We start from the raw sequence: 20,388 nt of genomic DNA on the forward strand, positions 1-20,388 counted from the left end.
GTCCAGGGACTCAGCCAGATCAGAGCTCCAGCAGGTCAGGGTGAAGCCCTGGGTCAGGATTTGGGTGGGGTCAATGGTCAGCCTAAAGGAGGGACCAGCCAGGATTAGGGATCAATCAGTCTGGGGATTCCTCCAGGATGGGTGCCAAATGAGTGCTGAAGGAGGAGTGGACTGATTGATTCCCGTTTCTCCATCTCTTCTGATCCCACTCGGTGGATCCAAATGGTGACTAAAGTTCCGCTCAGTCTTCCTCACCTCCCTCGCGGTCGCGGGGGCCTTCGCATCTGCCCGGAGGGCCCAATCGTCAACCCCACCGACGAGAACCTGAGGCACAGCCCGCCGAGGACCGGGTGCGTGAGCTCCAGCGCGGGCTCTCACCTGTCCTTCGCCTCCCCATCCGGTCGCCCGGTGCGATCCGGGAAGGGAATCAGCCAGTTCCCCTCACTTACAGCAAAATAGAATCAGGACGGTAGGGTCACGACCGGGACACTCAGCCTCGCGGGGACCCGGCCCGGCCCGGCCCAGTTCCCAATTCCCCACCCCGGCTCCCAATTCCCCGCCCCGGCCCCGCCCCGCGCCGGGGACGTCACAAAAAAAGACCCCAAAAGCCCGGCGTGCGGGCCGCGGCGGCTCAGCCCAGGCCTGCCCTCCTCGCGGTGGACAGGCGTCGGGGTGCTCGTCCGAGCTGGGGGGCTGCAGCAGCCTCCCACAGGCCGGCAGCACCAAGGCACTCGGGCGTTCGGCCCCCTCCCTCCCGGCTGTCGCGCTCGGCGCGAGCCCGGTGGCCCGAGGGAGGGGGACTCCACTTCCCGGCGCGCCCCGCGGGCGAACGCAGGTGTCGTCCAGGCCGGGCCGCGGCACGCAGGCGCAGTCGGAGCCCGGGGGCGGCGCGCAGGCGCAGCGCGGGGCGGGGCGCGCGGGCCGGGCCGAAGGCAGCGCCGGGCAGGCGGCGGCGCCAGAGCGAGTGGAGCGCTCGGGGGCCCCGGGCGGCGGCGGCGGCGGCGTAGAGGAGGAAGGCGGAGGCGGCCCCGGCGGCGCCCCCCCGGCCGGCGCGCGGCCCGGCCCGGCCCGCGCCCCCGCGGCGGCCCCGCCACCCATCGCGCCCCCGCTCCCGGGCTCCTCCTCCGCCGCCGCCATGGCCCGGCCGCTGGTACCCAGCTCACAGAAGGCGCTGTTGCTCGAGCTCAAGGGGCTGCAGGAGGAGCCGGTGGAGGGCTTCCGGGTGACCCTGGTGGACGAGGGCGACCTGTACAACTGGGAGGTGGCCATTTTCGGGCCCCCCAACACCTACTACGAGGGCGGCTACTTTAAGGTGAGTCCGCAGCCCATTCGGATGCCGCTACCCTTCTCGCTTGGCGATCCCCCCTCTCCCTGTACCCAGGCTCTCCGCTGTCACTCGGGGTTACTCAGTCCCTCCTCCTCAGGCCCCAGGAATCCCCGAGAACTTAAACTCAGACTCCCCCAGAGTGGAGGCATGAACGTTGTTTTGTTTGGGCGGGTTCTTGTTTACCCCGCTCCTGGGAGGTCTCAGCCCCTGGTGCCCCCTTCCCCCGACCCCGCCCTAGCTGGCCCATCCTGCTGCTGCTTTCCCAGCCCCCTGCCCAGAAGAGACAAAGGCCCCCCCAGAACCAGCAAACACTATTGTTGGGGAGCACCGGCCTCGGAGAGGGAAGGAGGGAGGGAGGGTGGCCAGCGGCGTGGGGGTAGGGGTCTGGCTCCGCCACTTGCTCAGATTCTAACAAAGGCCTGGATGGGACCTTGGCAGCCAGGACCTGCTTGGAAAGCAGCCACCCTTTGCCGATAGCAACGGGCCAAGCCCTCTCAGCTTTATCCGGAGCTATACAAACCTGTTCTCTAGGGAAGGTTGAGGCGGAGGTGTCACTCCTATCCACCCTGTCCCCGGGAGCCACACTCCAGAGGAGCCCCCGTGGCCTCCAGGACCCTAGCCTCCGAAGCTCCAGCTCCTCTCTCACCCCAGCTGGCCTTTCTCAGGTTCCCCTAAGCAGATGGCCAGCAGCGCACACTCTGGGCCTTTTATTCTGTGGTCTAATTCCAAGCATTTCCCTTTTGTTGTTGTTGGGATCAGTAAAGGGAAGTTAGTGCTTTCCCTGGGACTGGGGTGACAAAAGGACTCGGGCCAAAACCCAGGCAGCTTTCTCATCCTCATGATCTTAGCCCAGATGGGGCCTTGGAAGGACCCCTTTCAGGTAGCAGCACTTGACTTTTTGAGGCAGAGGGGTCTCCCTGTGGGAGAGGTGAGAAACGAGCATTAAGCATAGGAACACACCCCATCACAGCCTGCCAAGAGCATGGCTAGGACCTGCCAGGTTTTGCCTGGCTGGGAGGCCTGGGTGGGGAGCAGAAACCAGCTAGGCCAGGCTCGGGGGTGGGGAGGGAGGGGCAGTGCTGCCCAGACAGATGTCTCTGTTTGCACTTTTGACTAATGTTTTGGTCTCACCTGCTCAGTTGTCTGTGAGGGAGCCGCCTGGCCTGCTGGGGTGGAGAGGGGGGAGGAGTGTGAACAGCCCTGGTCTGAGTTCTGAATCTGGAGTCAGACTAACCCATGCAGGGAACAGATTTGGGGCCGATTACTGAAAGGTTTACCCAGCCCCCTCAGCCTCTTTTGTCTGCTCGGGAGAGCCGCAGGCTGTGAGGATAAGGGCTCCTTCAGAACCAGGACCCCACCCTTAGGCGAAGCGTAAAGGATGTGGTGTCTAGCTATGGCATACTAAGTGGGTGTGAGTAGAGCCTCCCAGGTTTTTCTGGAGATGATCTAGTTTTCCTAGAAAAGAATGGATTGTGGAGGGAGCCTGCCAGGCTTTGATCATATCTGCCACAGGGTCTAGCCTCAAGGAAGCCAGTATGGAGTTCAGGGTGGTTCTGCCACCCACCCAGTCCTCCCTTTCAGGTCTGCTTGTGGTCAGGTAGGGAGTGGGGGAAAACCCTCTTCCCCAGGAAATGGGGAAATGCCTAGGGGTCACCATCACTTCGCAACCACTTCCTCCAGCACCTTGTCCAGGCCTGAGCCAACTGCCCCAATTCTCCTGATGAGCCTCGGAAGCACTGGCCCAGGAAGGTCCCCGGACATAGGGTGCTAACGCGGCGTCAGAGAAGCCAGGTTCTGGAGTGGCTCCACATCTTACCTGCTGTGTGCCTTAGGGAAGGTGCCCTCATTCTCAGAGCTTTGGTTTGCTCAGAGGTAAACAGACGTGATGAGACCCGGTGGGTGCTTGGTGCAGGGGAGGCCTGTCCCCCTGCTCCACTGAGGAGGCCTCAACCATTTCTCAGGTTGTCGCTTAGAAGCCCGGCACTGGGCTTGGGGGACCCAGGTTCCAGACTTGTTCTGCTGCCATAGCTAGTGACCTCATCATTCAGCCGAGAGCAGAGGGACTTGACCCAAATGACCCCCTCCCAGCAGAGACGCCCTGCTCCTCTGTGGCCCCTACCCTGCTCTTCGCCACTGAGAGCCTGAGGACATCCTGGGCCAGATGTCCCGAAACCTGCGATTTGGGGCTTAAGCAAGCAAACGAAGCTTCCACGCCTACTGAAACTGTGTAGCTCTGTCACCCAGTCAGTCAGGTGGCCCTTCCCGTCTCCCACGTGACCTTCCTGTCTGCCTTCCTGATCTCCCAAGATGGACACCTGCGGGCAGAGAGTGTCCACCCAGCACTGACTCATCTCCTCCCACAGGGCCCACAGAGGTGTCGGGAAGACCTGCCCAGTGAACACACATCTATTTTAATCCTCCCCACAACCTGGGAACTGAGGCAGGGACTCCAGCACTGTACTTGAGGTGCACAGCTCCCAGGGCCAAGGCCTATGCCCCTCTGGTCTGTGGAGCTGTTTGCCGGTGTGAGCCCACCTTAGGCACAGCCTCCTGACCCTCCTACAGGCCTGGGCCAGATGGGCTTGGAGCTGCTCCTTGGGCAACTGCCCGCACTCCCCAGTAGCAGGGTGGTTACCAGGATCAGCTCAGGGGACCCCCCCCCCCCCCAAAAAAAAAAGCCTGTGGCAACCAATTGTGCACTCATACACTCACGAGTGCCCGTCCCAGCTGAGCAGCCCTTCTGTACTGGCGGTGTCCGTCCCAGCCTGATGTCCTTGTTTGTGTGTTTGTGGATGGAGTCCTCAAGAGGTATCCTGTCCTATCCAGCCTGATCCCATACTCGGCACTGATGGGACAACAGGGCCAGCCCTGGTTGAGTCCTCCTGCTCTCTGCCCACCCCCCAGGCACGCCTCAAGTTTCCCATCGACTACCCTTACTCCCCACCAGCCTTTCGGTTCCTGACCAAGATGTGGCACCCCAACATCTATGAGGTGAGCCTGCCTCTCCCAGCCTCTCTGTAATGGGGGCGGGCAGGGGCGGGGCACTGTGTGGCCTTGCGTGCTGGTATGGGCACTGATCCCTCCCTCCTGTCCCCGCACAGACAGGGGACGTGTGCATCTCCATTCTCCACCCCCCAGTCGATGACCCCCAGAGCGGTGAGCTGCCCTCGGAGCGGTGGAACCCCACCCAAAATGTCAGGTGAGGCTGGTCAGCAGGTAGACGTGTCCCCCACCCCCAGCATTTCTGACCTCTTTGCTCCAGACAGAGGGAGACACACCTGTGTCATCCCTGGGGTCACAGCTCCTTGCAGTGCTTTGGCATTGGTTGAGACTGGTCTTCTGCCAGTGTGCTGGGGCCCTGGGGGTCCAGGGCCATCTCTGCTGGCCTCTCCCCTCATTTCCTGACACTCACTGCCCCATCAAATGGGAGCCTTTGTCCATATCTTTCTGCCCACAGGATCTTCCCTCTGCCTTACTCTGAGGTCTCCTCTCCTTCTTCAACCTCCATGAGCCTGGCACCCGCAGGCCTGGCACCCACCTCTTTGTCTGCATATCCTTAGTCCAGTAGCAGGGTGGCCATAGTAAAAGATGGCAGTACAGAGGGACCCATTTGCCAGGCAGGGCACTTGGGCATGGGAGAGGCATGTTTCAAGTGGCAGAAAGGTGCTCCTGGGCTTGGCTGCCCACACACGTCTTGTCCAGGGAGTTGGGCATGCGGCAGAGGGCAGGAGCAGTCCGGGAAGGCCAGTGAGAAGCCCAGACAAATGTTGCTTTTGGGATAGGGAGGTACAAGGGGATCTCTGGGTTAGTGTTGGCTCCCCAGTGACATTCAGGCCTGAGAGGCTGCAAAACTGGGACTTCGTGTGTTCTCCAGTAAATGGCAGGCGCCAGGGGGCTGTGCTCAGCCTGTGGTTCCTGCTACAACGTCGGACCTGGCTTCCAGGATGCATCCCGTGAACACCACCCTCACCCTGTACCTGCTGACTTTGTGCTCCCCTCCCCAGGACCATCCTCCTGAGCGTCATCTCCCTCCTCAACGAACCTAACACCTTCTCCCCAGCTAACGTGGACGCCTCTGTGATGTACAGGAAGTGGAAAGAGAGCAAAGGCAAGGACCGGGAGTACACAGACATCATCCGGTAAGGAAGGGCTCCCAGACCAACCTGGCTTCTCACCTGTCCACAGGGCAGGCGTCACTAATGGGGAAACCTAGCCCACTGGACCGTGGGAAAGATCCAACCGGATTCAAGCCCAACCCGTTGGCTCTTCCTCCTGTTCTCTTTTCTTCTCTCTCTCTTCTTCTTCTTCTCCTTTTTTAAAAAAGTTTTTTAAAGAAAATTGGGTGTGTTTTGCAATTTGAAATATCTTTCATACAGGTCCATGTATTTAATGTAGTAAACAGACATCGTGTGTGTGTGTGTGTGTTTGTGTGTGTGTGTGTGTGTGTGTGTGTGTGTTGGGATGTGGGTGTATCACACACACAGGCATAATAGTGCAGCACAGAAATAGACACCCAGGTGTCCAGCAGCGAGCTCCAGAGGTCCTCCCCGTGTTCCCTTTGGCCCTTGCTGCTCCCCTCTCTCTAGGGCAGCACCTGAAAACGGGGGCCTGTTACATTGGGCCTGTGGTAAGTGTGTCCAGCTAATGGGGTATGGTTTGCCTATCCACTTTTAGGTGCTTCCTGACCCACATCTGGGCATACACGTGTCCACTGCTTGCTTCTGTTCCTCATCAGTTTTTCATATGGTCATTTTTCATGTTACTGAGATTATGCCTTGTGTGATGGTTTATCTTTCCCACTTAATAATTTGCTGCTGTGAACATCACTTAAGTTTGTAATTTTGAAATTTTGAATCATTATTTAAAGGCAGAAAAACCATATGGTATCAGCATATTTAGAAAATAGCCTTTTTTTAAAAACTAATTTTTTTCTTGGTTCTAAGAGCAACATATTAAGGATTTGCCAGAACTAGCCTCTTATTCTCATAGTTGTTACCAGCGCTCTCCCCTCACAAATGAGCAGGCAAACATCTTCCAGACTTTACATAGTGGATTCTCAGCAGTGCAGGTGCCAGATCGGGGACAGAACCTTGTTCAGGGCCCTGGGTGTGCAAGCCATTGGCTTTCTTTCTGAGCTGTCTGACCCATTCTTTTGCATGTTCTGTTTTGTCAAATTCTGTGAGCTCTTGTGTCCATTGTCCATTGTCAATTTTTATCCTGGAGTTTACTGACTTCTTTCATGACAAATAGCCCTTTATTAGGTGTTTTCCAAATACTTTCAGTTTGTCATTTACCTTTTATTTTTTATTTATTTAAATATATTTTTATTGATTTCAGAGATGAAGGAGGAAGGAGAGAGATAGAAACATCAGTGATGAGAGAGAATCACTGATTGGATGCCTTCTGCACGCCCCCTACTGGGGATTGGGCCTGCAATCCGGCCATGTGCCCTTGACCGAAATCGAACCTGGGACCCTTCAGTCCACAGGCTGATGCTCCATCCACTGAGCCAAACCAGCTAGGGCTCATTTACCTTTTAATTAGAAAAGTAAGAAGTTAGACACACCCTGCCTTATGGCCCAGTCATTCCAGACTTACTTACTCAAGAAAAACAGGCACATTCTACACCAGCATCTATGCAAATGTTCAAAACAGCATCAAATCGCCAAAAACAAACAACAGCCCAAATGTACATCCACGGTTAAGGTGAGCGAGCTGTGGCCTGTTCACCAGCCATGTGGGCACATCTCCAGGAGTTAAGCTTCATGAAGGAAGCCAGGCAAACAAGGGACCATGCTCCTGGACAGGAATCCTAGGAAGTGCATCTGTGGCCATCGGGGATATGAGCTTTAAGAGGCATAGGGGCCATAACCAGTTTGGTTCAGTGAATAGAGCGTCAACCGCAAACTGAAGGGTCCCAGGTTGCGGCTCAGTCCCCAGTGGGGGGTGTGCAGGAGACAGCCAATCAGTGATTCTCTCTCATCATTGATGTTTCTATCTCTCCCTTTCTGAAATCAATGAAAATATATTAATAAAAATAAAAGAGGCATAGGGGCATCTGGAGGTGATGGGTACATTTGTGATCTCATTTGTGGGGTGCTTTCAGGAGGCACACGTGGGTCAGAGCTCACTGCTGACACATGGGTACAGTTTGTGTTAATAAAGCTATGAAACAAATCAAATACCAAGAAGGCAAAAACATTTATGTGCAAATAGAAAAAAAACCCATGATCCTAATACCTAATGGTTAATGTCTGGGTGTATCCTTCCAGATTTTTATCCGAAAAATGGGACCATGCGGTATAGGCCACTTTGTAACCAACTTTTTAGTCAGGTTTGTTGAGATGTCATGTGCAGTAGAGCTCACTCATCCTTTTTGGACTCAGTTTGGTGAGGTTTGGTAGTTAACATGATCATCTGCTTGCTGCAGTGCAAATCCAGCTTTACCACCTGCTCTTACCTAGAAAGTAGGAAAGAGCCTTTAGTAGCTTCCTGGTGCCTGACCTACGAGGCTGTCCATGTGCTTAATTTGTCATAACTTGCTTATCCCTTCCTAAGAAACCAACTGGTTTTTTTTTTGTCTCTAAACAGCCCTTAGTTCTCCATTTCACCTCATCCTGCAGTTTGACTAATCCCTGAATAACCCATGTGTGTGTGCACCTCTGAGCAGATGTACATGCACACATGGCATTGGTGGCCTTGCAATGTCAGGTCTTCTACCTCTCCTGTGGTACCCTTCTCTATTTACTTCTGTTTTATTTTCCTTGACTAAATTCTGCTGGCTTCTTTTAGTCTGGCCTATTTTTGCTGGTTGTTCTGTAGTGGTTTATGTAATAATTTTTTTTAAATATATATATATTTTTATTGATTTTTTACAGAGAGGAAGGGAGAGAGAGAGCTAGAAATGTCAATGAGAGAGAAACACCGACCAGCTGCCTCTTGCACACCCCCTACCGGGGATGTGCCTGCAACCAACGTACATGCCCTTGACCGGAATCGAACCTGGGACCTTTCAGTCCGCAGATCGACGCTCTACCACTGAGCCAAACCGGTTTCGTCTTATGTAATAATTTTTAAACCACTTTGACACACACAGCCCCCAGGGGATCCATGAGCAACAGGGTGCACCCTTCTCTGCATCCCCCTATGGTCCCGGGAAAGCTGTCCTTGATGCTGGGCAGTCATAGTTTCCAGTTTCTGGAGCTGATGAAGAACTGTGATGGACATAGCAACACTAGTCCCCCAACAGCCATCCTAGGAGGTGCTTGGCAAGCACCTGCTCTGCCAGCCTCATTTGATACTTGTGCACAACCCTCAGGGTCTCAGAGTGAGTGCAGGGTGGCACCTTCAGAGTATCCTGCCCACGTGGCCCACTCCTTTGCCAGTTCTTCCCCGCCACCTCCCACATGATGCTGAAATAAAATCCAGACTATTTTTATCTCTCCAGACTCCCTGTGGGCCAGCTCACATGTGCCCACGTGGGTAGCTGTGATGGCTGCTTTCTGCCTGTTTGTTCACCCCATCTGCATTCCCACATGTTCTGTCAGCATGACCAGACAGAGCCCCTGGTGGGCTTAGAGGTTTTAGCATCTGTGGATTGGTCCTGTGAAGTTCTAGTTTCAGATGTACGTGATATGGGCCTAGGGTGTTGACGGTCAGGTGCATGTCCCATGGGATGTTACTACCCTGTCACCTCATTTGTCCTCCCTTTCACTATAAACAGGAGCATTTCCCTAACCTGCCTCCTGCCTCGTGAGCAGTGCAGTGCTGAGTCCGCTCTTTCCTGGGTGAGCCCGTCCCATCCTTTCTCTCTCTCCCAGTGTGCTGTCCCCACCGTCCACTTTTCCTCCCCTCTGCCTGCCTTGTAGGCTCCTCAGCTGTGGCCCTGGAGGACCAACCCCCCTGGATATTTTGTCATCTGGGTTAAGTGTATGGTTTGATGGCATCCTTTTAAACCTCCTGTAGCAATCTTCGGGGGTCCTTGGTCCCTGCTGCAGTGTCCCCTGTGGCTTGGCCTCGGTCAGGCCCCTCCCTGGGGCTTAGTGCACAAGTCACCCTCCACAAAGCTGCCTGGTCACCTCCTTTCCTCCAAAGGCATCTGGCTGCGGATCCTGACAGACTCCCTCCCTGTCTCTCCCCCAGGAAGCAGGTCTTGGGGACCAAGGTAGACGCGGAGCGGGATGGTGTAAAGGTGCCCACCACACTGGCTGAGTACTGCGTGAAGACCAAGGCCCCGGCGCCCGACGAGGGCTCGGACCTCTTCTACGATGACTATTACGAGGATGCCGAGGCCGAAGCGGACAGCTGCTTTGGGGACGATGAGGATGACTCTGGCAACGAGGAATCCTGACACCATGTCCCACGCCGAATAAACTTACAGATTTTACCTCACCAGGCCCAGACTCTGTGGGCGCTCGGGCACCTCCTGACGCCGAGACTACCTCAGGGAGGTGGCCCCGCTCTTGCCTTGTCTCCTTGGTCTCGCTTTCCTTTCCCCATGTTTGTTCTGGGTTTTCCTCTGCTTCAGAGAGGAGGGGCCCCATTAGTGCTGGGCACCTGGTGGGCCTCGGGGCAAAGGTGGCCTGAGGGGCCCGGACTCCAGCCCTGTCTACTGCCCCACTGGCTGGAGCCAGAGACTTGGGGCTCCCAGCTCATGAGTGGACAGATTAACTTGTCATCACTTCTTCTCTCGGCTTTGGTGTGTTTGGAATCTAAATAAAACAACTTTATGAGAAGCCCAGAGACCACCCTTTCCTTGGCCTCCCCTAGGACTACAGGGTACAGTGGCCGGACCTGATGCCCGCAGCACCTAAGTGTGTGGAGCCCGGGGGCAGGCCCAGCACCTGGGTGCACTCCTGAGGCTGAGGATGTGGGCCCAAGGTCCTGAGCCCTAGGCTGAAAACAACCTGCAACCTCCAGCCCTCAGGTGGCTCCACCCTGCTGCCTGCAGATGCTACACCCAGTGTCACCCAAGCCTCTGACTATTTCTGGGTAACTGAAAAGCCCGGAGCAAGCTGGATTCAGGGTCTGATGGTGACATCAGAGCAAAGGCCCGAGGGAGCTCTGGCTGACTGGTCACTGTGGCTGGAGCCTGTAGGACCCCCTTGCAGGTGGTGGACCCCGTAGAGCCTACGCGCCTGGTCTGCTTGCTCCACGAATGCGCCACAGCCCAGTGCCACAGATACAGCTTTTATAGTTGGCCCTCACAATTTCGTTTGTTAACATGAATGATTTTCCTACATTAAAATGTGCAAAGTTTCACCCAGTCGTTTTAATTTCTTGCTTTCCTTAAACTCAGCTGGAGGGCAGCACAGGGCCAGTGAGGCTTTACTCTTGACAAACACCCACTCACCAGGGTTCTCAACTGGATCTGAGCAGAGTTCCCCACCCCCATGGCAACCACGCCCATCCCTCTCCCTGGGCCTTGTCCAGGAGCCTCAGCCCCGCTTGCATTACAGGTGAGGCAGCCCGCAGAGCACGCATGAGTATTCATAGACCCCCCCCTCCCCCACATGTGCGACCCTCTACAGGCACTGAGGCCAGGACAGCAGCCTGTGTTTCTAACTTGCAGGCACCTCCTGCTGCTCAGGCCTGGGCATGTACAGCCTCTCTTCACTTCCTCTTTAAGTTAGAGGCATTTCCTGAGGGGGAAGCTGAGTCAGCCTCTGCACCTTGCGGGTGGTAAGGGGGAAGATGTCACCCACAGTGTGAGCTGCTCTCTGGGGCTCTTTCCTGTGTGCCTAGCAAGTTGGTGGCAGCCTTCAGAATGGCAGTGAAAGGGCTGGGCCGCTGAAACCGTTTGGCTCAGTGGATAGAGCATTGTTCTGCGGACTGAGGGGTCCCAGGTTCGATTCCAGTCAAGGGCCTGTACATTGGTTGCGGGCACATCCCCGGTAGGGGCTGGGGGGGAGGCAGCTGGTTGATGTTTCTCTCTCATCGACATTTCTAGCTCTCTATCCCTCTTCTTTCCTCTCTCTGGAAAATCAATAAAATGTATTTTTTTTAATAAAAAATAAAAAATAAATAAATAAGCTTTCCTTGAGACAAAGCATCTGTTAAAAAAAAAAAGAAAGAAAGGAAGAAAGGGCAGGGCCTCCAGGGGCCCAGGAGCCACTAGCCTGCACCAGAAAGCCTTGTATTAGCAAACTAGGACCCTTGGCCAAACTAGCCACACCCACTTTACCTGGGTCTGGCTGGTTATGATCCGCAGCTTCAGTACTGAGGAATGGCCCAAAAACATAGTTTGGCCATTTATAGAAAATTTTGTCAGCCTCTATCTTAGAGTCATGCCAGCACCCACTGCCACTCTCCGGCTTGTTGGTTCAGCCTCTCCTCTGAACCGCTTCCTGTCTCCACACCCAGTGCTGCGGAACAGGCCATCTGAACTTAGTGACATAGGGCCACTGCCACTTTATACGCAGCTTCTGTGGGTCAGGAATCCGGCGGCTTGTCCCGTCTTCACCATGTCTTAGGTGACTTTAACCATGGGACCTGGGGTCTTCTGGAGGCATCTTAACTCAGATTGGGTGAATGGGCTGGGGCAACTTGGAGCCCAGGCTCAGAGGGACTGAGTGCCCACACATGCCCCCACATCCATCACCAGGGCTTCCTCTCAGCATGGTGGCACAGGCTCCAAGATGACCGTCCCAGAAGCAAGGTCATTTCTGAGCAGCCTTGGAGGTCAAACCATGCCGCTTCAGCTGCACACAATTGGTGTAAGTAGGCACAAGCCCACCTAAATTCAAAGAGAGGGGACACAGACTATCTCTTGATGGGAGCATGTCTGAGAATCAGTGGCCATGGTCTACAACCACCACAAGCCCAGCCGGCGTGGCTCAGTGGTTGAGTGTCAACCTATGAACCAAGACGTCATGGTTCGATTCCCAGTCAGAGCATGATAGACACGTACTTGGTTGGGTTCTGGGCTTAATTCCCAGTGGGGGTGGGGAGGTATGCAGGAGGCAGCCAATCAGTGATTCTCTCATCATTGATGTTTCTATCTTCCCCCTCTTCCTTCCTCTCTGAAACCAATAAAAATATTTTTAAATAAGTAAATGAAACCGCCACAATCTGCCCTGGCCAGTGTGGATCAGTTGGAGCATTGTCCCAGACACCAAAAGGTCGCAGTTTGACTCCCAGTCAGGGCACTTCAAGTTCAATCCCCAGTTGGAGGCAACCGATCCTTGTTTCTCATATCAGTGTCTGTCTCTCTGTCCCTTCCTCTCTCTCTAAAATCATAAAAGCATGTCCTCAGATGAGGGTTTTTTAAAAAATAAAACCGCCACAATCTGTCCCCCTTTTCCTCCATAGTCAGTACTCCACATGATTGCCAACAGAGCTTTTGCTCACACAGATGTGACTAAAATATCTGAGGCCTCCAGTTCTGAATCATCTTCACTGACCAAGCCAAGGACAGGTGGCTTTGGCATGCAGAACTTCAGTGTTCTACGCTGCAGAATGGGGTTAATAATTAGAGTTGAGCCCTAGACAGTTTGGCTCAGTGGATAGAGCACAGGCCTTGGACTGAAGGGTCCCAGGTTCCATTCTGGTCAAGGGCAGGCACCTTGGTTACAGGCTCCTCCCAGCCCCGACCAGGGTCATGGCGAGTGCAGGAGACAACCAATCGATGTTTCTCTCTGTCTCGCCTGACCTGTGGTCAGCTGGATAACAGCCCCCACGATGTCCATTCCCTAGTCCCTTTTCCGTCTAGGAAAAGGCAGGAGACAATTCTTCCCTGGAGGCCCTGCCTACACCTGGGGTTAGCCCTGTGCGGCCCACTTGCTACTTCCAGCTTCCAGCACTAAGAGAATTAATTTGTGTGGTTTTAGGCCCTGAATGTGAGGTGATTCCTTCATCTGTTACAGATGCAAGAGGAAACTAGCATCCCCAAACTCAGCTTTCTCTGTGTGAGCCTCATTGGCAGGCGAACTCTCACTTCGGGGCCACCTCCAGGCTGACATCCTTCCAGCTCCAAGCCCAGGAGAGGGTGAGGCTTGTAGAAGAAACCCCCCCATGGCCCTCAGTGAGCCTGCTTAGAACATTCTGCCCGAACCGAAGGAGGGGGAGTGGAGCAATCTGATTGGCCAATTTGGATCACATGGATGGGGAGGGCTGAGGAGTAGCCTGGGAGGGAGGGAGGACTGAAGCCCCTGGGAGCCTTCATACCTGCCCCCACCCTGCCTGGCCCAGAACAGACATCACTGCTCAATACAGCACTCCATGCAGCTGAGCCTGACTAAGGAACCCCAGATTTGTGGTCACCCCCCCCAAGAGCTCATAGCACACGAGTGTTCCTATCATCTATATCCAGAATAACCAAAGATTGGAAATAGCCCAAATGTCCATAGAACGATGAATGGAGAAACAAGATGTGGTCCATCCATACAATGGGATATGATTCAGCCTTACAAAGGAAAGACATGCTGATACTACCACATGGATGAGTCTTGAAGACATGCTCAGTGAAATAAGCCAGACACAGAAGAAGTCAAATCTGTAAAGACAGGAAGTAGATAAGTGGGTGCTAGAGAATGGGAAAGGGGGGCGGGGGGGGGGGAGGTGTAGTGTGTAATGGGAACACACTGTCAGCTTGGGAAGATGAGAAAGTACTGAAGATGGATGGCGGGGTCGAATGGCTACACAGCAGCATGAATGTGCTTAATGCCACTGAGCTGTATATTTAAAAATGGTTAAGATGGTACATTTTGCCGAAACCGGTTTGGCTCAGTGGATAGAGCGACGGCCTGCAGACCAAAGGGTCCCAGGTTCGATTCCGGTCAAGGGCATGTACCTTGGTTGCGGGCACATCCCCGGTGAGGGGTGTGCAGGAGGCAGCTGGTCGATGTATTTCTCTCATCGATGTTTCTAGCTCTCTATCTCTCTCCCTTCCTCTCTGTGAAAAATCAATAAAATATATATTTTTTAAAAAGATGGTACATTTTATGTTATATGTTACATGTATTTCGTCATGATAAGAAACAGAGGGCCAAGAAAACAGACACATTAAAACCACACACACACAGAGGTGTGAGATGGGGTTGAACATGATGGGCTATTAGATGATGAGGGGGAACTTTCGTTAATTTTTAGGTGTGACGTGTGGTGTGGTTTTCTCTTCGGAGAGCCTTTTACAAAGACTTTTCTGAAATGCTTATGGGTGAAAAGCAGTGAGCTGGGGGTGGTGTGTGTGCTGTGGGGAGTGAAGCTGTGAATGTGACCTCCCCTATAGGAAGGGGGAGGTCGGGTGGGAGGTGCCGGGGGCCCAGGCGGCACCCAAGGCTGAGTTCCCCAGCGCCATGGAGGCCTCCTTCTCTCTGCTGCTGCTGCTGCTGCTGCTGCTGGACCTGGGGGCCCATTGGGCAGGTGAGTGAGAGCTAAGCAAGGGGGGGAACGCCTGAAGCTTTGGGCCCCGGGTGCTCATGGGTGGGCTTCACAACAGATCGGAACCAAGTCCCTTGTCCCCAGGAGGTGACTGATGGAAGAAATGTCGGCCGCTCCCAAAAGGAGGCGAGGCTGAGCAGGGGCCCTGAGGTAGCGGAGTCAGGTCACATCAGGGCAGACACTTTAAGATTTTTTCATTTTGACTTAACTTTGATCTTACAGAAAAATCACTAGAATCCTACAGGTAACTCCCATCTCCTCCTCCTAGGTTTCTCAATTGTAAACATGCTGCCTTATCACCCGGCCCTGGGTGTGTGTGCAAAAAATAAATGTATGTCTTATTTTTATGAACCAATGAGAGTAAGTTTCAGGTGCATGGCCTCTCACTCTTAAATGCCATGGCGTGTCTTCTGTGAGCCAGGACAGTCTCTGCACGATCATAGCAGGATTCTCAACACCGTGCATTTGTATTAGCTCATCTCCAGGCCTTACTCAAAAGTCCCCACGGCTTTCCTGTGGGCACAGACCACCTCCTCCTCCTCCTCCTCCACAGCAGTTTCTTCGTTTCCCCTGGGTCTTGTGGCCCTGGTATCTGTGATGCCCGTGGGTCTGCCTGCCGTGTCCCTGAGGATGGGTTCAGGTTGTGCATTTTCTGCAGGAATCACAGAGGGTTCCCGCCTGCTTCCTGGCGCCATTATCTAGATCACGTGGTGACGCTGGCATTCCCCTGGCTCCCCAGAGTAAAATCATTAATTCCCTCCTGTAGTTGTTTTATGGGGAGACTCTGGGACTCTGAGAATATCCTGTGCTCCTCACATCTCACCCTGGAGCTGGATTCACAGAACACCACAGACGATGGGGCAGATGCAGGCTATTTGCTTCCTGGCAGCACCCGCAGGCAGGGTCCCGATAAACATATGTACAGAAACTACAACCTAGTGAGTGAGGCAGCCTGCCCAGGATCGCCTGGTTGGGAAGGACAAAGCTGGAATTTGAGGCCCTGCTAGCTGCCTCGCCAAACCATATGCGTGACCAAGACCCGATGCCCGGGCGCTTAAGACAGAAGGTGGTGGGAGATGGGCATCCCGGAATTCTCACTGGGCTGGATGAGAATGACCCTGTGATGAATTGGGGGCCCAGTGGGTACGTATTCAATCACTCATTTATCATCATTTCTCTCTCCCCCGTCCTTCCATCCGTTCATCATTCTTTCTCACTTTCTTCCTTCCTGCCATCTATCATCCATCATTCTCTCTCCCTCTCCCTTCTTTCTACTACCCATCCATCCATTTTTTTTTTCCATTACCACCAAACCAGCACTGCAATAAATGCTAAAGGCACTGTTGTAAGAAGAAGAAATAGAAAGAGAGGGAGGAAGGGAACATCCATGTGAGAGAAACACATGGATTGGTTGCGTCCCACACATGCACCCCAACTGGGTGCTCTACCCACTTAGCAACACCAGCTAGGGCTATCCATCATTCTTTCTCTCATTCTTTCTTTCTGCCATCCATCATCCATCCATCGATCATCCTTTCTCTCTCTTTCTCCCTTCCTTCCTTTTATTTATTTATCAGCCATCCATCATTCAGTCATCAGCCATCCATGCATCTATCACCCAACTATCCGTCACCCATTTATCATTCATCCATGCATCAGTTATCAGCCATCCATCATCATTATCTATTTTGTCATTCATGTATCAATATTTGCTGAGCACATACTGTTCAGGCCTGTTGTAAACACAACAGGCATGGGGCCTGCCCCCGGGGGACTAGTGGGGTAGGAGGTCAATGAGCAAGTCTGTGTGCGATATGCTGGCAGGGAGGACTGAGTGCTAGGAAGAGAACAGAGCAGAGTGAGGGAAGGAGGGTTATATTAAGGAAGTTGGGGCGCAGGGGTCTCTGAGGAGAAGGCTTTCGAGCAGATATCCAGAGAGGAAGCCAGAGTTGGGAATGCCTGGAGGAAAGGCTGCCAGCACAGCATGTGCAAGGACCCTGAGGCGGGAGTGAAGGCAGCGCACTGGAGGAGCAGCCCCGGGTGGTGTGGCTGAGGGGAGGGAGGAGGTGTGGGAAGGAGGCAGGACTAGCTGATATGGCTCTTGTGAGTCATGGGGAGTTTGGATGGTTAAAGCATGAGGGGAATCATGGGAAGATTTTTATCTGATTTACATTTTAAAACTTTTAAAAATATTTTTTTATTGATTTTAGAGAGGAAGAGAGAGGGAAAGAGAGATAGAAATATCTACCGTGTTTCCCCGAAAATAAGACATCCTCCGAAAATAAGACCTAGCCCATGGAAAGATAAGACATCCCCTGAAAATAAGACCTAGCGCAACTTTGGGAGAAAAAATTAATGTAAGACACTGTCTTATTTTCAGGGAAACAGGGTATGATGAGAGAGAATCATTGATCAGCTACCTCCTACACACCCCATACTGGGGATCGAGCCCACACCCAGGCATGTGCCCTGACTGGGAATCAAACCCAGGACCCTTCAGTCCGCAGGCCGACGCTCTATCCACTGAGCCAAACCAGCTAAGGCTAATTTCTCCACTTTAAACAGCTCCTTCAGCTGCTGCCATAGGCGGCCGCGCTGTGGTGCTCAGGGATGGGATGTGAATGCCAGATGGTCACCTGCTGGTAACCAGGATGTGGGAGTGAAGGATGAGGCGGGACCAAGGGCAGCCCTACCTGTCAATCTGAATGTCTCGGCAGCAGAGGGGGCTGTGTTAGGGTTCAGGCTCCTCGGGCCTGGGGGGGGGGAAGGGTCATGGTGGGGACAGGGCATGCAGCCCTAACCTGGCACTCTGTTCCTCTCCCCAGGAAGTGTCACGTTTAAGACCCACATCATCGGTGGACGTGAGGCTGCCCCCCACTCCCGGCCATACATGGTGTCCCTGCAGAGAGCCGGCGCCCACCTGTGTGGGGGCGTCCTTGTGCACCGGCGGTGGGTGTTGACAGCTGCCCACTGCGTGGATCCGCCGTGAGTGACCCTGCCCTGCCCAGCCCTCTGCCACCCCAGGCACCCCTGAAACTGTCTCGTGGTTCCCTATTCTCACCAGGGGGTGGGTCCTGACAGATTTAAGCCAATACTAGGGTCATAGGGGCGTCCCCTTTCCCTCTCTCTGATTGCTACGGTGTGTGCACGTGGCATCGACCTACGTAAGTGACATTAGACGGCAGGATTCCTAGGGAAGCTTTACTTGCTACCACAAAGCACCTTCCAACTGGACAGAGTCAGGCCTCTTGTGACACCCAGGATGTGTCTCCCTCTGTGGCCGTGGGGATATAGCTGGCCTGTGGAGAGTGGCACAACCCAGGAAGCCACCAAATCAATTAATCTTGGAGCTGCCCTTCCTCTGGACTAGCCAGTAATAAAGACCCCAGACCAAACTGGTGGGAGGAACCAAAGGGGATCTGTTAGCTCATGAAACTGAAAAGTCTAAAAGGACTTCAGGCTTCAGGAACAGCTTGATCCAGGTGCTAGCATCAGCTAGCCAGGAGCCTGCCCCTCAGCTCTTCTGTTTTGTCCCACACCATGTAATCGGGAAGGTTCTCCCATGGTGGCAAGGATGGGCCCCTTATTCCTGTGGGAAGTTTGTTTCTCTCTAGTTTGGGCAAAGTTATGAGGATCGATACTGGTGAGCCTGCCTGGGCCTGGTGGCAGCCTTAGGACACAGCACTGTGCTTGAGGGATGAGCATAGGCACCGGATGAGGCTGGAGCCCCTCCCGAGGGGAGCCCCAGACTGGTGGTCATCATTTTTGGACACATAGCACCCACCTCTGGTCGGGAATGAACTGGAGTCTGGGGCAGGGGCAGCAGCAGGGACAGCTTCCTGGAGAAGGTGGGGGAGGCAGTTGAGAAGGAGCAGGGGAGGGACCAGGCAGCGAGAGGCCAGGTAAGGGAGCAAGAGGAGGGGCAGGATCGCGTGCCCCTTGGCCTTGAACTCAGCCTAGATGGGCCCTGGAAGGAAGGCTCAGGGAGGGGTCCGCAGGCTGCAGGATGGCAGCCCATACCCTGATTCTGCCGCCCACAGGACCCATCAGCTGAGGCTGGTGCTGGGGCTCCATAAGCTCAAAGACCCTGGCCTCACCTTCCGAGTCCAGGCAGCGGTCCTGCACCCCAAGTACAAGCCGGCCCCCAGTCTGCATAGCGACATCGCGCTGCTTCAGGTGCGGGGGCTGGGGGCAGGGGCTGGGGGCGGGGGCTGGCGGAGGTGGTGGGGAGTGACAACTGCACCCAGGTCCTCTCTCCCCCTGCTGCTACCCCAGTCTCTCCCTCCCCTGTCTCTTTCGGTCACCTGTAGCTGGACTCTAAGGTGAGCACCAGCAGGACTGTCCGGCCCCTGGCCTTGCCCCGAGGGCACCAGGCAGTGGCAGCAGGAGCAAGGTGCAGCGTGGCAGGCTGGGGGCGAACTGAGGAGAGAGGACAGCTGGCGGGAGCGCTGCAGGAGCTGGACGTGCACGTCCTGGACGCCAGGATGTGCAACAACAGCCGCTTCTGGAAAGGCAGCATCACCCACAGCATGATCTGCCTGGAGGCCACGTCCAAGAACCAGGCCCCCTGCAAGGTGAGGGGCAGCGGCAGGGAGGCGGGGCAGCCTGGCCTGAGGGGAGGGCAGAAGCCTCGGCCAGGGGGGACCTGGGCCCCAGGTCTGTCCATTCTCTAGGGAATTCTGGAGATTCTCAGACACAGAAAGTGAGGCACAGAGAAGGTTAATGACTTGCCCACAGTCATGTAGTCAATAAGCAGCAGGGATGTGCTTTGAGCTCTAGCACCAAAGATAACCATAGCACGTGCAAAGGTCCTGGGGTGGGGAGAAGAAGCAAAGAGTGTTAAAAGAACAGGAAGGAAGGAAGGAAGGAAGGAAGGAAGGAAGGAAGGAAGGAAGGAAGGAAGGAAGGAAGGAAGGAAGAAAGGATAAAGGGGTGGGGTGGAGGGGTAAGATGTGTGTAGTGACATGTGGGACCAGGGTACACAATCAGCCTCCCACCCCCAGGAATAATCATGCTTTGTCCAAGAGACATCAAATGTAAGCTGTATCCTGTGGGTCCGGCAGGGGGACTCAGGCGGGCCCCTGGTGTGCAGCAAAGGCCGGGTGGCTGGAATCCTGTCCTTCAGCTCCAAAGCCTGCACCGACATCTTCAAGCCCCCAGTGGCCACCGCCGTGGGCCCCTACGTGTCCTGGATCAGGAAGGTCATCAGCCGCCGGTCAGCCCCACCACACGCCTGATGCTCCATGGGTGCTTCTGACCCCTCTGTTTGCAGGACCCTCCCTTGCAGGATTATGGGGAGGGGCAGCGAGGGGACCAGAGACAGCTCATAGGACCAATAAATTGTAATAAAGAAATTGTAAGAGTCCTGCCTGGATTCCTTTTTTTATTATTTTTGATGAGAGAGAGAGAGAAATCAATGATGAGAGAGAATCATTGATCAGCTGCCTCTTGCATGCCCCCTACTGGGGACCAAGCCCACAACCCCAGTCGTGTACCCTGACCAGAATCAAACCATGACCTCCTGGTTCATAGGTCAGTGCTCAGCCACTGAGCCATGTGGCAGGGCGGGGTTGCACTCCTGAGGCTGCTGTGAGGAGCCCAGCAGCCAGCGCGGGCAGGCTTCTGCCAGGAGGGGCTCCAGGGTGGGCGGGGCCGAATGGATGGCAGAGGATGGCACTGGG

General features: G+C 54.6%; 2 protein-coding genes across 5 annotated transcripts; both read left to right on the forward strand.

Moving 5' to 3' along the window:
* The first annotated feature begins 977 nt into the window (after positions 1–977).
* On the forward strand, positions 978–10,588 carry CDC34 (cell division cycle 34, ubiquitin conjugating enzyme). Of its 2 annotated transcripts, none has more exons than XM_084886462.1 (5): positions 978–1,312; positions 4,154–4,318; positions 4,429–4,526; positions 5,332–5,466; positions 9,470–10,588. In XM_084886462.1, the coding sequence occupies exons 1-5, from the start codon at positions 1,136–1,138 to the stop codon at positions 9,675–9,677; spliced, it is 783 nt and encodes a 260-aa protein (XP_084742588.1). In that variant the 5' UTR covers positions 978–1,135; the 3' UTR covers positions 9,678–10,588. The 2 variants fall into 2 exon arrangements, with proteins under 2 accessions (XP_084742588.1, XP_084742589.1); XM_084886463.1 differs by having other exon boundaries at positions 980–1,312; positions 4,232–4,318.
* A 3,786-nt stretch (positions 10,589–14,374) lies between these two features.
* Positions 14,375–20,178, forward strand: GZMM (granzyme M). Of its 3 annotated transcripts, none has more exons than XM_084886486.1 (5): positions 14,375–14,689; positions 17,533–17,692; positions 18,748–18,883; positions 19,018–19,281; positions 19,771–20,178. In XM_084886486.1, exons 1-5 carry the CDS (start codon positions 14,623–14,625, stop codon positions 19,942–19,944), a joined length of 801 nt encoding a protein of 266 aa, XP_084742612.1. In that variant the 5' UTR covers positions 14,375–14,622; the 3' UTR covers positions 19,945–20,178. The 3 variants fall into 3 exon arrangements, with proteins under 3 accessions (XP_084742612.1, XP_084742613.1, XP_084742614.1); XM_084886487.1 differs by having other exon boundaries at positions 19,800–20,050; XM_084886488.1 differs by having other exon boundaries at positions 17,533–17,656; positions 19,771–20,050.
* The last annotated feature ends 210 nt before the right edge of the window (positions 20,179–20,388 follow it).

Source organism: Pipistrellus hanaki (assembly GCF_964339955.1).
Source record: "Pipistrellus hanaki genome assembly, chromosome: 5".
Lineage (NCBI taxonomy): Eukaryota > Metazoa > Chordata > Mammalia > Chiroptera > Vespertilionidae > Pipistrellus > Pipistrellus hanaki.

What these genes read in the sequence shown, in the direction of transcription:
- CDC34 (XM_084886462.1), top strand. Translation starts at nt 1,136, where the DNA reads ATGGCCCGGCCGCTGGTACCCAGCTCACAGAAGGCGCTGTTGCTCGAG. An exon ending in ACGAGGGCGGCTACTTTAAG is followed by an intron (nt 1,313 to 4,153) that starts GTGAGTCCGCAG and finishes TGTCCTATCCAG; the next exon opens with CCTGATCCCATACTCGGCAC. An exon ending in AACCCCACCCAAAATGTCAG is followed by an intron (nt 4,527 to 5,331) that starts GTGAGGCTGGTC and finishes TCCCCTCCCCAG; the next exon opens with GACCATCCTCCTGAGCGTCA.
- GZMM (XM_084886486.1), top strand. Translation starts at nt 14,623, where the DNA reads ATGGAGGCCTCCTTCTCTCTGCTGCTGCTGCTGCTGCTGCTGCTGGAC. An exon ending in CCTGGGGGCCCATTGGGCAG is followed by an intron (nt 14,690 to 17,532) that starts GTGAGTGAGAGC and finishes TCCTCTCCCCAG; the next exon opens with GAAGTGTCACGTTTAAGACC. An exon ending in AGAACCAGGCCCCCTGCAAG is followed by an intron (nt 19,282 to 19,770) that starts GTGAGGGGCAGC and finishes TGGGTCCGGCAG; the next exon opens with GGGGACTCAGGCGGGCCCCT.